General features: G+C 38.0%; 1 protein-coding gene across 5 annotated transcripts in view; it reads left to right on the top strand.

Annotated features, from left to right (window-relative positions):
• The first annotated feature begins 7 nt into the window (after positions 1–7).
• Positions 8–13325, top strand: part of PTAR1 (protein prenyltransferase alpha subunit repeat containing 1) — a 50695-nt gene continuing 37377 nt past the window's right edge. For 4 of the 5 annotated variants that reach the window (XM_017873059.1, XM_017873058.1, XM_017873057.1 and 1 more), the window contains exons 1-2: positions 42–186; positions 9345–9514. In XM_017873059.1, coding sequence (XP_017728548.1) covers positions 101–186; positions 9345–9514 — 256 coding nt within the window. In that variant the 5' untranslated portion in view covers positions 42–100. Of the gene's footprint in view, positions 187–9344; positions 9515–13325 lie in introns of all 5 variants that reach the window. The other variant, XM_017873060.1, reaches the window with a different exon arrangement.

The following is a 13325-nucleotide window of genomic DNA, read 5'->3' as shown; positions in this document are numbered from 1 at the left end:
CCCGCGGGCGCGCGCGCGCGCGCGCGCGATCTCCGCGAAACTCCTGCTGGCGGCCCGGCTCACGCGGAGGCGCGCCCGAACAGTCGCGGCCGCCGCCAACATGGCCGAGACCAGCGAGGAAGTGGCGGTGCTGGTGCAGCGGGTGGTGAAGGACATCACTAACGCCTTCAGGAGGAACCCGCACATGTGAGTCGCGCGCCTCCGCCACCTCCGAGGGTCGTCGGGAGCGGGCGGGGGCGGGGCCAAACGTCCACCCGACCTCGGGCGGCGGGCTGACCACGGGTCCTGGCCCACGCGCCCTTCTAGGGAGGAGGCAGAGCCGTGTCGGGCGCCGCTGGCCGGGCTTTCCGCTACCGGGACGCGCTCGCGGACGAGTCCCTAGAAGTGACCTCGAAAAATCGAAACGGAACGACTTTCTCTCTCCCTTCCCACCTTTTCATAGGAGTTCACGAAACTCCAAAGACTTCCCCCGTAGGTCCACATCCTTTCTCTGTTTAAGGTACACGGACGCACACAACAATGTGGGTCTGTGCATGCTTTGTAAACACAACTCTTGAGATTCATCCCGGTCATTGGCAAGAGGGGGTAACCGATCGTCTTAGTCTTAATGAGCCCTAAACCCCTCAGTTTACTAACTAAAGGTGGTTTGAGGCTGCTTTTGACTTTCGCCTTACCACAAAATTGTAAAGTGACTCCGATAAAACATTGTGTTTTGAAGGTGAACAGAGCATTCTCAAGAGAAGCTTCAGTGGGCGCAGTGTGGAGTCTGGGATAATGCAAATGAAACCTCGATACTTTTAGCATAAGCGGATTCATAGTTACAAGGAGCATGTTAACTCATTTTTATCCCAGCACTGCTGCCCTCTTTAACGGGACACTGCAGAACTGACACATGTATCTCTTCCATTTTACTTGAAGTACTCTTGGAAGATACCACAAGAGTCTACTTTTTGTAACACTTTGCTTTTGTGTAACAAGTGAAAAGAAAACCATTAGAGAGATCTCCATTATACAAAGGTGTAGGGAAGAAGCAACAGTGTACCTCCTTTCCCATACCTCTTCCTCTTCAAAGAAAAGAAACATGGCATTCAGTTCTGCATTATTTTCACTTTAGTTGTTTTTGGAGTTTATTTTACTTTTATTCTTTAGACTGGAACTCAATTTTTTTTTTTTTTAAGTATTCTAACCGGTTCAGCTTTTCTGCCTAAAAAAGTTGCCAAACTTGTATCTTACCAAAGTGTTCTTTTCCTCCAAGGAGATGATTGTAAAAGAGTTAAGAAGCCCTCGGATATTTGCTCCCTTGTGGCACAGAATTGGAGACGTGCAACTGTGCCACATTAAAAACAAAACACTGCTGGCCTCAAAACACACCTGCCACCTCTGACAGCATCCACTTCCCTCCCCCTTATGACTGCTGCCCTTTTCAAAATGAGAGTGGAATGATTTCCTGGCAGTATCCATAGTGGTTGCTGAGCCTTCTAAAGAATGCTTTGATGCCTTGCTGTATATCAGTCTTTCGATTTCTTTTTGAGAATGGGAGCCTTAGTGCAAGTAAGAGACAACCTAAAAAAAAAAAAAAAAAGTTGGACAAATGAAGAGTGTATTTTCTCATCACTGGTATTATTTTTCTAGAAGAAATTACAGCAGAGATTAGAAGTCTAATAAAAAATATCGTAATCATCTTATGTTCTCTTCTTTGAGGTAGACTAAAAGAGCATCATTATATTTGAAGAAACCAAGATTGAATGTTCATTGGCTTGGCAGTTTAACACAGTGCAGTTTGGAACACGTCCCAGTTCTTGTGGATCACATTTACGGAAACTCTTAAAGAACTTTAATGCCCCTCCCTAATCCTTTTTCTACTGTGAAACTTCATTAATATATTCTCAATGTATAATTTATTAGTAATAAGGGTTTGGCTCATTCGAGATTTAAAACTTTGAGATAAGTTGGATATTCGGAATAATGAAATGATTTGTAATATGGATCTTAAACATTTGAATAGCTTACCTCATTGTTTAATACTACTCATCAGCTATATTTGAGTACATATGCCCCACAGTAAAACTATTTTCAATAATATTACTATGCATCTTTTTAAGTGCTTTATAATTTGGGCTTTTGAAAATTGCCTGCACTTTCTTCCCTTAATTTAGCCCATTTACTCCCAAAATAAAGAGGCTGTGTTTCTTTTCTTTTCTTCTTTTAAAAAAAGCATTGTTTATCTGTGACGTTTGTATCTAACTTTACTGTATCTAATTACACTTTCAGTATTATAAAAGTTTCCTTCTCCAAACTTAAGGTCAGTTGTAATTTTATTAGCCAACATCTACTTCATTAAATACACTGAGTTTGTTTAGGTAGAAATATTTAGCCAGAAGGAGTTGAGGATGCAGTGGTGAGATGTGGGTTTTGTTACTGTATGATGTGAATAGGTAACTTCTCTCAGCCTCAGTTTCCTCTTGATCTTGTGAGGCTGATGAGAACACAGGAAAATCACCTCACACAGTGGTACTTAGTTGCCACTCAATAAATATTAGACCTTCCCTGAATCTCTGTGTTCCTCACCAAAAATATATTGGCCAAATAATTGGTGAATATGAAGCACTTTATAAACTGGATAATACTATATAAATGCTGTTTGTATGGTTGACTCTTAGATAATCATATCGGATTCTCTAAAACTGTAAACTTGACCTAAGGATAGTCTTTAACTTAGTGTATGGACCGTGTGCTAATGTAGAAGACAACAGTTTACAATGTAAATAGTCATGTTAAAATTATCTTATTCAGCAAGTTACTGTTTTTTCTATTAAATATTGAACTCTCACTGTTTATGAGGTGTTGTGGGTACCATCTTTACTATGTGAAATAGAAGTTTAAAATACAGTTCTTGAACTCAAGGCACTAACAGAAATTTATGTAATGGTGGAAATTTTCTATGTCTGTGCTGTTCCCTATGGTAGCCACTAGCCATGGTAGCTGTTGAGCAATTGAAATGTCCCTAATATGGACAGGAACCAAATTTTAAATTTTATGTAATTTAAATTGATTTGTACATAGTGGCTCCATGTGCCCAGTGACTATTGTGATGTGTAGTGCAGGTGTAGATGAGACCTAAGACCAACTGCATGAATAGTAAATTAACACTCCAAAGTAGTTTATAGTAAAAGCTGGATAGCAGCATGGTGAGCAAGTGCTATGGGAGTCTAATAGAAGTGGAGAGGAGGCTGGTTATGTCTGGGATAGGGCTCTTAGTGGAAATGGGTTTTAAGCCGAATATTAAAGTCTGGGTAGGATTTGTAGTCTCAGCGGGAGCCGGAGACCTCCATAGGGAGCAGTGAATTGACTTAAAGACGCAAACTGTGACTGAGAAGGTACAGTAGGGCCAGATTATGGAAATCCTTGACTCTCATTTAATTTCTTTCATTCCGTTCATACATTCTGCAAAAGAGTACCGCTGTTTGACAGGCACAATGCTGGTCTCTGGGTATACAGGGTTCAAAGCTGGGTGGCTTAATGAACAAACCAGACATGGTCCCTGTTCTAATGGGATGTTAAGCAGTCAACATACAGGTTATGAAAAGAGTCAGAAAAAGTAAGAAGGGTACTTAGATTAACAACATGGAGGCCTACTTTAGAGTATGAGGTCAAGATAGTTCTTTCTGAGGCAATAGCATTTAAACTGAATGAGACATGAGGGGTGAAGAAAAGCTGGCTCATGGATGTACACTTCTAAGGCAATGGGTAGGCACCAGTGAACATTATTTAGTAAAGAATAATGAAAGGCAGTTTTAGATTGTCTGCAAGGTGAACTGAAGAACAGCAAGCCAGAGTCTACTGGGCTTCTTGTATCTGATTTTTATTTATTTAAATAATAGTGTAGTATAGTGTAAAAATTTGAGTTTAGAGTTTGACAGTCTAAGTTGTCAAACTGGATTTGAATCTTTGCTTGTCATTTATTAACTGAGTAGACAGACAAGACTCTTCATCTGTAAAATGGGGTTAGAATTCCTACTTTATGAGATTATTGTGCAGAATAAAATAGTATATGTAAAACCTAACCGTGCATGGCAAATAACAAACAATAAACAGTAGTAATTTGTGTAGCTTTTTCTAAATAAGGTCAGTAATATAATTTCAGTGAAACATTAAGTTGATAATCTTTGGAATTAATGAGAAAGCCTATAAGGTTTCTGAAGTATCTAAATCACCAGGAGAATTTTAACTATTAATATGCAAGGGTCAGTTCATTTAGATATTTTACTAGCTTTCCTTTTTGGTCATGCTGGAAAGAATTCCAGTTCTTTTGGGGGGTGGGAGCAGAACAAAACCAAAATAACTACTATTTAGATTTAAAAGGTTTTTACCATTTCCTGAATCCTTGGACTGTTTTCTGTTTGGTTGCTCCACATTACAGGATTCACTTTTAGTATTTGGGTACCATCCATCTCTCCCAGAAGGTAAGCTGGTTGATACAACTTTTGTGGATAAGTGGCTCTATTCTAGTTGATGGTGTTTCTGAGAAGTATAGATAGGAGAAGCTATCTAAACATGAGGAACAAAGTCAGTATCAGTGTTAAGTGAACTGTGAACGTCATCTGGAAGCCAGTGAATGGATCCCCATTGTGAAGTGAGGCACTCAGAGAGATGTATCATAGTGTGATCTTAAGTAAATGTGCTGGTTTATTCCACATTGCTCTGCCTTTGGAGCAGCCTGTGATGAAGGTAACCTAAAAAATGAGCACCATTAGAACTTGATTGCCATCCCAAACCATTATATCTTTAAAAATCCTATGATCTTCTTAGTTATGCAGGTAATCGAATACCTTGTTAAATACAGGAATATAAATGGCCAGAAACCTAACAATGTAAAAGAGTGAAATTTATTGGTAGTGAAAGAGTGCAAACATTCCTCTCATAAGACTATTTTGTAAAGAAATAACTAGAGATACATTTGATATTTATAGCACATTCATTGCAACCATTAAAAATATCAAAATTGATTATGTGGGAAAATATTTAATGTGGATTGCTCAGTTTTTTCCCTAAAGGATTATAGAATATGTTCAATATGATCCCAGTTTTTGAAAATACTTAGGAAAAAAGGATGTATACCCAGCTGGGCACAGTGACTCACACCTGTGTTAGGAGAACACCTCCTAACACTTTGGGAGGCTGAGGTGGGAGGATCACTTGAGGCCAGGAGTTTGAGACCAGCCTGGTTAACATAGTGGGATTACCTCTCTCTCTCTCTCTACCCCCCTCCCCCCCTCCATATATATGTATATATATGTATAAAATATATATATGGACTTCTTGAGCCCAGGAGTTGGAGGCTGCAGTGAGTGAGGATTGCACCACGTTACTCCAGCCTGGACGACAGAGCAAGATCCTGTCCCAGAAAGAAAAAAAAAGATATATACCCAAACATGTTAATAGCTAAAGAGGGATTGCAAGTGACTTTAGTTTTGTTTTGTTTTTCCTGAGTTTTCCAGCGTTTCTTGAGTATAGAATTAGAACTTAAATTTCCAGAAAAGTAGAAGGAATTGATCTAAATCCTGTTTTGCTCTTCATTCTAGTTTCACGGGTTTAGGCTAAGAATTAGGAGGCCCTGATTCTTAACTTAGCCACTAGCAATATGACCTTAGGTAATCCTCATAAACCTCACTGGACCTCAGTTTCCTCATCAGATTAAATGACAGAGGAACGCAGTCCCTTCCAACTTTAAAATGATTCTGGAAGGAATCCTATTCGCAATTGGCTAGAAAAAAGTGGACTGTGACTTACAGGATGAGACACAGAAGTCTGAAGTCAAACACACTATTATTTGGAAGCTTACTGACCTATTTGTCTTTACAAAGTACTTGTAATGTGTTTTAGGAAGCAGCATAACACTGTATCTTAGGGTCACATAACTTGACAAAGGCTTAAATTCTTTGCCTCGGCTTTCCATTATCTATTAACCAACACACTCTACTGGTGGACTAAAGGCTCTTAAATGGATTAATGGCACTGTATTTCATCTTTGCCTAGCACTTTGTAGTTTGCCACTTTCTTCACGTGACATTATTTGGTTTCCATAACAGGCAGGGAAGATACTATTCCTGTGTTTCAGATGAGGATACTGATGGCAAGTGACTTGCCAAATTCTCATTGCTTGTCAGTAGATAGAATGGAAACTAACTAGAACTCTGGGCTTCCAATCAAGTACTTTTGTCTTTACACCCTACTACCTCTTTTCATGTGTTTTTCCCCCTAGTGCCCTACATTATCTGTTAAGACTGTTTTTATTCTCCTTACATGAAAATAGCTGCTAGGTTTCTCAGACATAAAATTTGAACGCTGGATGAAATCTAGCCCATTTCCCTTACTGGAGATATAATACAGTTCTACCATTTTACAGATGAGGACACTGAGGTCTATAGAAGCCAAAATGACATGATATTGATATGTATGTATATGTGTGTATGTGTATATATATCTATTTCCATCCAGGACTTGGACACATGCTGTTTTCAGTATACTTTATTAGGAGAAAATCAGAGATAATGTTCTTTTAGAGGGTCAAGAAGTGAAAACTATTAATTTGAATATTATCACTAAAGTACAAGGATAATCAGCTTTTCAGGAAGCAGTTATTGGGTACCTGCTATATCCAAGCCATTCTTATTTTATAAAGTATTTCTTGGCCGGGGGCTGTGGCTCATGCCTGTACTCCCAGCACTTTGGGAGGCCGAGGCGGGCGAATCACAAGGTCAGGAGATCGAGACCACGGTGAAACCCCATCTCTATTAAAATACAAAAAATTAGCCGGGCGCGGTGGCAGGCGCCTGTAGTCCCAGCTACTCAGGAGGCTGAGGCAGGAGAATGGCGTGAACCCGGGAGGCAGAGCTTTCAGTGAGCCGAGATCGCGCCACTGCACTCCAGCCTGGGCGACAGAGCGAGGCTCCGCTTCAAAAATAAATAAATAAATAAATAAATAAAAAATAAAAAAATAAAAATAAAGTATTTCTTGAAAGAACAGCCAGTCAAAGCAGTGTGTTTTTTAATTGTGCCAGATGGCTCTTTTCTGTAGTTTAGATACCAAATTATTAGTTGGGCATTTTAATCCTAGTTTAATTAGTGAGCAAGATAGGTTTTTATATTGTGAATTTAAATTAAAAAAAAAATCCCCCCAAAAAACAAACCATACCCGGAAATAGGATTCTTTTATTCTTGTTACTATAACATTTATATTGTTGAATCTTGCAGTTCTTTGAAGTGTTATAAGTAGATTATTATATCTCAGAGAACAGAATTTCCTGAAATAATCACATTGAGTTTATTTACTTACTTACTTTTACTTTATTTTTTAATATTCTTCATGTAGTAAAACACAAACATCAGAATATACCAGAGATTCAGTCATATATTAGTCAAATATAGCCGGATATGGCTCGGGGTCATAATAATGAATTAGATAGATTTCAGGATACCACCAAAGAGAGATGCAAAAATATATTTTGAAATACTGGGCATTGACCTCAGGTGCTCTTTCAGCTTTGTCCATATTCTTCCTATAGGACTTTGTTTATATTATTGGAGTGGTAAAGTGGTAACATTTTATTATGGATATTGACACAGCTCCCCAGCAAGACTTTAGCTCTTTGAAGTCTGAGACCACTTTGCTTTATTCTTTTTGAATTTTAGAACCTAACAAAGTACCCAATATACTGTAGTTAATCAGAAAACTTATGATAGTATTGATATAGTATATCAAAACACTTTTGAGTCAACTGAGCCAATTGTAAGGCTAAAAACCCATAGATCCCACAGCCTTCTTGAGAGTTAAATTAGCTTGAAAGAATTGTTAGTGTCTTGCAACCCCTAAGATATCCTTTTTATTGATAAATCCCTGTGTCACTAATGAAGTGATCAGTAGAAAGTAGATTACCTCTAAACTGTCCAGTTTAGTTTCCAGGAGGGGTTTGATTTTAAATCCACAGCCTCCTACCAATTTGTGATAGTGGCCGAACAAAAAGGGTGTTTCTCCTACTTTGTAATTGAACCAGTTTCCCTCTTTTTGGGTCTATCAAACCACTGTGTTTTGGTAAGGGGATGCCAGGGACATAATACATAATGTCACACACAAACTCCATAAAAGCAGTTCATTATTCTGCTTTTAAAGACATGTTTAAAATATTTATATAGACACTCTAAAACATTTCAACTACTCATTGTTAAAAAGTTTCTCGTTATTCATTAATTAAACAGAGGACATTCTGATTGAGAAAGGATCCTTTGTGTAGGCAAGAATTATAACTTTCTTTAGAGTTGAAAGGCATGTGAGTGTGTTTTGCACAAATTTTTTATGTTTGCTGGTTCATTTACTAAGTAAGTCAAATGCCCCACATATTGTTTATTAAATCTCTGCCTTTAATGCAGATTTTCAGCTTAAGTTGAGGTGGATTGAGGGATATAGATGCTACCACAGATGAAAATGATTGAATTCTGAAATGTATTTTGTGTTTTAACATTTGGGTGATTTTTTAATTCAGGAAAGTATAAAGAAGAAAAAATGGCCCAAAATCTCACTGATAAAATAACTTTTTTTGATCCTTTGTTTCTGGTCCATATGCATTTATTAGCAAGCAAGCATAAACACATTTGTTAACATTAAAAAAATAGAAATACATACAAGTTATTAGATAATTGAAACCGTATAAAAATAAAATCCTTCCTTAACACCTTTCTCTCTCCAAAATGTCTTATCCTTCCAAAAAAATTTTAATGCATTTATGTATCTTCTAAAGAAATTATACAAAAGGATTTGTGCTGTACACTGTGTTCAGCATTTTGCTTTTTTGTTTTTCATTTAATATATCTTGGCAACTTTTTTTATATCAGCATATGCAGATCTACCTCATTGTTTTTTAATGACTTGATTATGTGGATGGGCCATATTTATTTTACTAGTCTTATATTGATAAACATTTAGATTGTTTCTAGTTTTGTTGCAACATTGCAGTGAACATCTGATTCATATATTTTGGTATGGGATAATTTCTGAGCAGTTGAATTGCTGGATCAAAGGTATGTTCATTCAAAATTTTGAAAGACTTTTTTTTTTAAGTTACCATCCAAAGGCAAGACCAGTTTTCACTCCTGTCTACGGAGAGTACAGCATACTCGTTTTCCCATACCCTTGCCACTGTTAACATCTACCAATCCCAGTAAGTGAGCTAAATAATATCTTTAAGGAAGGGGGAAATATGTGGGGTTTTTAAAATACTCTGAAATTAGAAAATGTTGAAAAGGTTAGTATTCTTATTTTAATTCTTTTTTATGTTTTACATATTAAGAGATGAAATTGGCCTGATCCCATGTCCTGAAGCTAGGTATAACCGGAGTCCCATAGTCCTGGTTGAAAACAAACTGGGTGTGGAGAGCTGGTGTGTCAAGTTCCTTTTACCATATGTCCACAACAAGCTCCTTTTGTACAGAACAAGAAAGCAATGGCTGAACAGAGATGGTAAGTATGAATCATATTTTCTTCCTTTGGTTTTTAAAAGCGACATGGAATATACTAGGAAGAGCCCTTGTCTGAGGGTTGGCATTCCTGGATTCTAGTTCTGGCTCTTCTGTTCACTGTCTCGGTGGGTGCTAACCTTTCTGTCAAGTGAGTAGTTTGGACTCACCTGTACAAATTTTACAACCACAGTGATTATATGGAAGCCCTCAAGCAGAATCTCAGGGCACCTCCTGTAACAAGAGCAGTTCAGATTTTATCTGTTTATTTATTGGGGTCATTTGTAAGATTTAATTTGAAGGAAAATAATCTGAATGTCACTGAAGAAGACTCTAGTCCCTATAGGCTCAGTCTCTGGTTTCTAGTCCTTTAGTATTTTATAGGCAGCAAAACTCATTTTCATAGCACTCCAAATGAGATAATGAGATAATACCGGCATGATGGTGGTAGTGATATTGTGAACCAGCCCAGTGATTTATGGATGTGCCATTCCACTGCAAGTTCCAACTGAGCTCTGGCCCTTTGTGTCCTGTTCTTGTGCTGAAATGAGCAAAACAAAACTATCCAGCATTCGCTTCTTCCATTTCTCTCAGACAGTTTTTTTTTTTTTTTTTTTTTTACTGCATCAGACAATCCCTAATCATTCCATCTGGTCTCTTTTCTTGGTGTTCTGCCATATTAAGCCTCCATGTGTACAAATTCTGTTTATTGTTTTATGCCCACCTCAGGTCTCACTTTTTGGGAGAAGACTCATTTAACACCACATCCTTTACTGTTTTTGTAAAGCTTCTTCCCCTTCCCTCGTACGACAGTACCTTCAAAAGCTCTCAGTATGCCTGGAGGCTGATTTTGAATAAGAACTTTGTTTCCTAGAGAATTTTAGTTGCCAGTTTGGTAGCCATTACCAAGGGTCTACTTATACCAGATGGTGTCCTGAGTACTGTGGGGGATAAAAAGATGAATAAATACATGGTCCCTTTATTCAAGAAGCTTACGGTTGAGTGACAAACAATCTCTTTGGGGGTGAGAGATGTAGAGAAGAGTGTTGCCTATTGTATGACATACTGATTTCCTTGAATTTCTCTTAGCACTATCTGTAACATACTATCATTAACTGGTTAATAACACTTTTCCCTTTTTAGACCATAGAAAAGGACTCTGAAGGTTTAATGAGCAGTGGTTTCTATTTTCTGTGTGACTGTTTCACTCAATCCTTTGTTATATATTTTCTTATTAGAAGGCCGTGCCTAAGTTTAGTCATAGCCCAAATTTATGGCATAAACTTTCAAGGCATGGGTTTAGGGATAAACTTAAAGGTAAGCAAGTTTATCTGTTGTTAGACCCTCTTTAATTCTGCATTCCATCACTCTGCTGTAGTTTTCAATGACACTGAGGTAAAAAGTAACACCATATGGCGCCATCAAGTTATTTTTTGTCAAACAAAGCTGTATTGTTTATGTTCTGGTGCACAGAAATGCATAATCGAACCAATGTATAACTAACTTTAGTTGGGGGATAGAATGATTATCTTATAGAAAAGAAACTGAATTTTAAAAAGTTAGAGGCTATAGTTGCCCATTTATGTATGCTAGCTCAACCTACCCTCTTTGTGTGGTCTTCCAAGTCCTCTTCATTTCTCTTGTTTTTGTCATTCTGGACGCTGTATTGCAGGCTTTGCTGTGTCTTCTTACCACATAGTTTTAGTTTTAATAAGCTCAAGAGGAACCGTGCAGAAGATCAACTGGTTAAGCTCACTCACACAAGTAGCTGGCATCTAAACTTTGAATTCAGATGCAACTGTGCATGTGTACGGAAGCAGCTTTTGATTTGATCCTAACCTATATCCTCATGGAAACAGTTTTTGATTTCACTATTTTGAGGGGGGTGGGTAGTATGGTATCACATACTACTCAAGTTATATATTGTATTATCAGTAAATATAAGGAAGTGAATTTTGGGTTTGACAGAAAATATATCCAAAATGCTGAAAATAAAAGAGTATTCTGCCAAACTTATGAACTGAAGCAATTAGAGCACAGAGGTAAATCTTGCTAAGAAAACATGTCAAAATGTTAGGAAAACCAATTATTTCATTAAAATGCTACACCTTTAAAACTGTTATAGAGAATATACATATATGAAGACCCAAGTGAAGAAAGCTGACAATTTCAGTAACAGTTTCTGAATGTCTGTCTGTGTGATCAATCATGCCAGAATCCTAGGCATCTACCTAAAAATGTATTCTGTAAATGAAGGTGACCTTTACTCCTGGGATAGATTTTTTTCTTCCTAACCAAACTGAATTCTTGTTTTCATTAACCTGCTGAATTCCTTAGATGTTTAGGAATTATCCCTGTTTAGTTAGTTAGAGATTGACTTTTGTTTGTTTTTTAAGTCTGCGGTAGTAATACCCACATTCAGTTTGGAAGAGGACTGATTCTGTAATTCTGATGTTTGAGAAATCCATAACAGAAATAAGAAGCAGGAGGGAAGACCACAGCATTGGAGTTCTTTCTGGACAGAGCTCTCTGATGCAGCTCTTCAGATGTGCCCTCCTGCCGTCTTTTCTTGCTCTTCTCTCTTTTCCACAGCCCCCACTTAGTCTGTATCTGAGGTCTCTCTTTAAAAGCTATCTTCTGTGCTCCATTTCTTTGGCTGACCAGGCCTTCGTTATTTCTCATCCAGACACATTTTATTACCTCATAACTGGTCTACCCAATTTCCAGGCTCTTTTGTGACCCATGATCATCATGCCAGTAGCCAGTCATTTCAGACACGCTTGAACAGCGTTTCTTAAAAACAGTTTGACCGACGCTTTTCTGGAATACGTTATATGCTCATCTTATTTCATGATACACACAGATCAATGTAGAGTTGAAACTCCTTAGCATGGTATTCAAGGCCCTTCACAGTCTGTCCCCAGTCTTTCCTACAGTTTATATTCAGCATCAGAGGTTGCAGATTCTCAGCAGGCAGGCTGAAGCTAATCTAGATACATTTTGGTGTGGCTTGTATAATGTCTTAAAAATTACTTTTTATTAGTTGGATAAATCTGATTTCTGTCTTCACTTGAAAAATCATAAGGCTTGGTTGAGTATACAACTTTCTACCTGAACAATTGGCTGGGACATACAGCCTCTACTCTTCTTAACTGGGCTGTCAAACAAAATGAGTTGTTACTGTTAACTATCTGTTCCAGTTTATCACAGCCTTTTCAAGCTCTTGAGACACTGTGGCAGAGTGTTAGTTGACACTTCTTGTCAAATTTCCTTTGGTGCTTTTTTGGCATTCATTTGAACCCTAGAAGCATTTATGTTAGCAGCTATTTGATACATATGTTCATTGCAGCCACAAGCAGCATTCTTCCATTCTTTGACTCTGTGTGTACTACTGCCTTACTTCCATGCCTTTGCTGAGGCCAGGCTCATGTCTTAATGTTGGCATTATCAGTGTGGTTGCCAGCACATGCACGTGCATGCACATGCACACACTTAACACCGTGAAGCCTTTTTGACTGTTTCAGGAAGCAAAAATTATTCCCTGCTCTCTTATGGGAGCCCTTTATTCAGATGGCTTGCATAATAGTATCACTTGTCACACTGTATTTTAGCTGATTATTTAAACAACCTTTTTCCTGGCTGGAATGTGAGTTTATAGGAAAAGGGATTGTGGATCATTTTTGTTTACTCAGAATCTTTACGTGTTCAACAGACATTTGTCAAATGAGTAATAAGAGTTTGTAAGCAAGAGGTTTTAGCTTAATCTAGCTATTGATTCCGTGACTGTGTACTATAATAAACAAGGCCGCTCTGGT

This window comes from Rhinopithecus bieti, unplaced genomic scaffold (genome assembly GCF_001698545.2).
Source record: "Rhinopithecus bieti isolate Rb0 unplaced genomic scaffold, ASM169854v2 scaffold_7648, whole genome shotgun sequence".
NCBI classification, from domain to species: Eukaryota; Metazoa; Chordata; class Mammalia; order Primates; family Cercopithecidae; genus Rhinopithecus; species Rhinopithecus bieti.
This window is presented reverse-complemented; position numbering and strand designations above follow the sequence as displayed.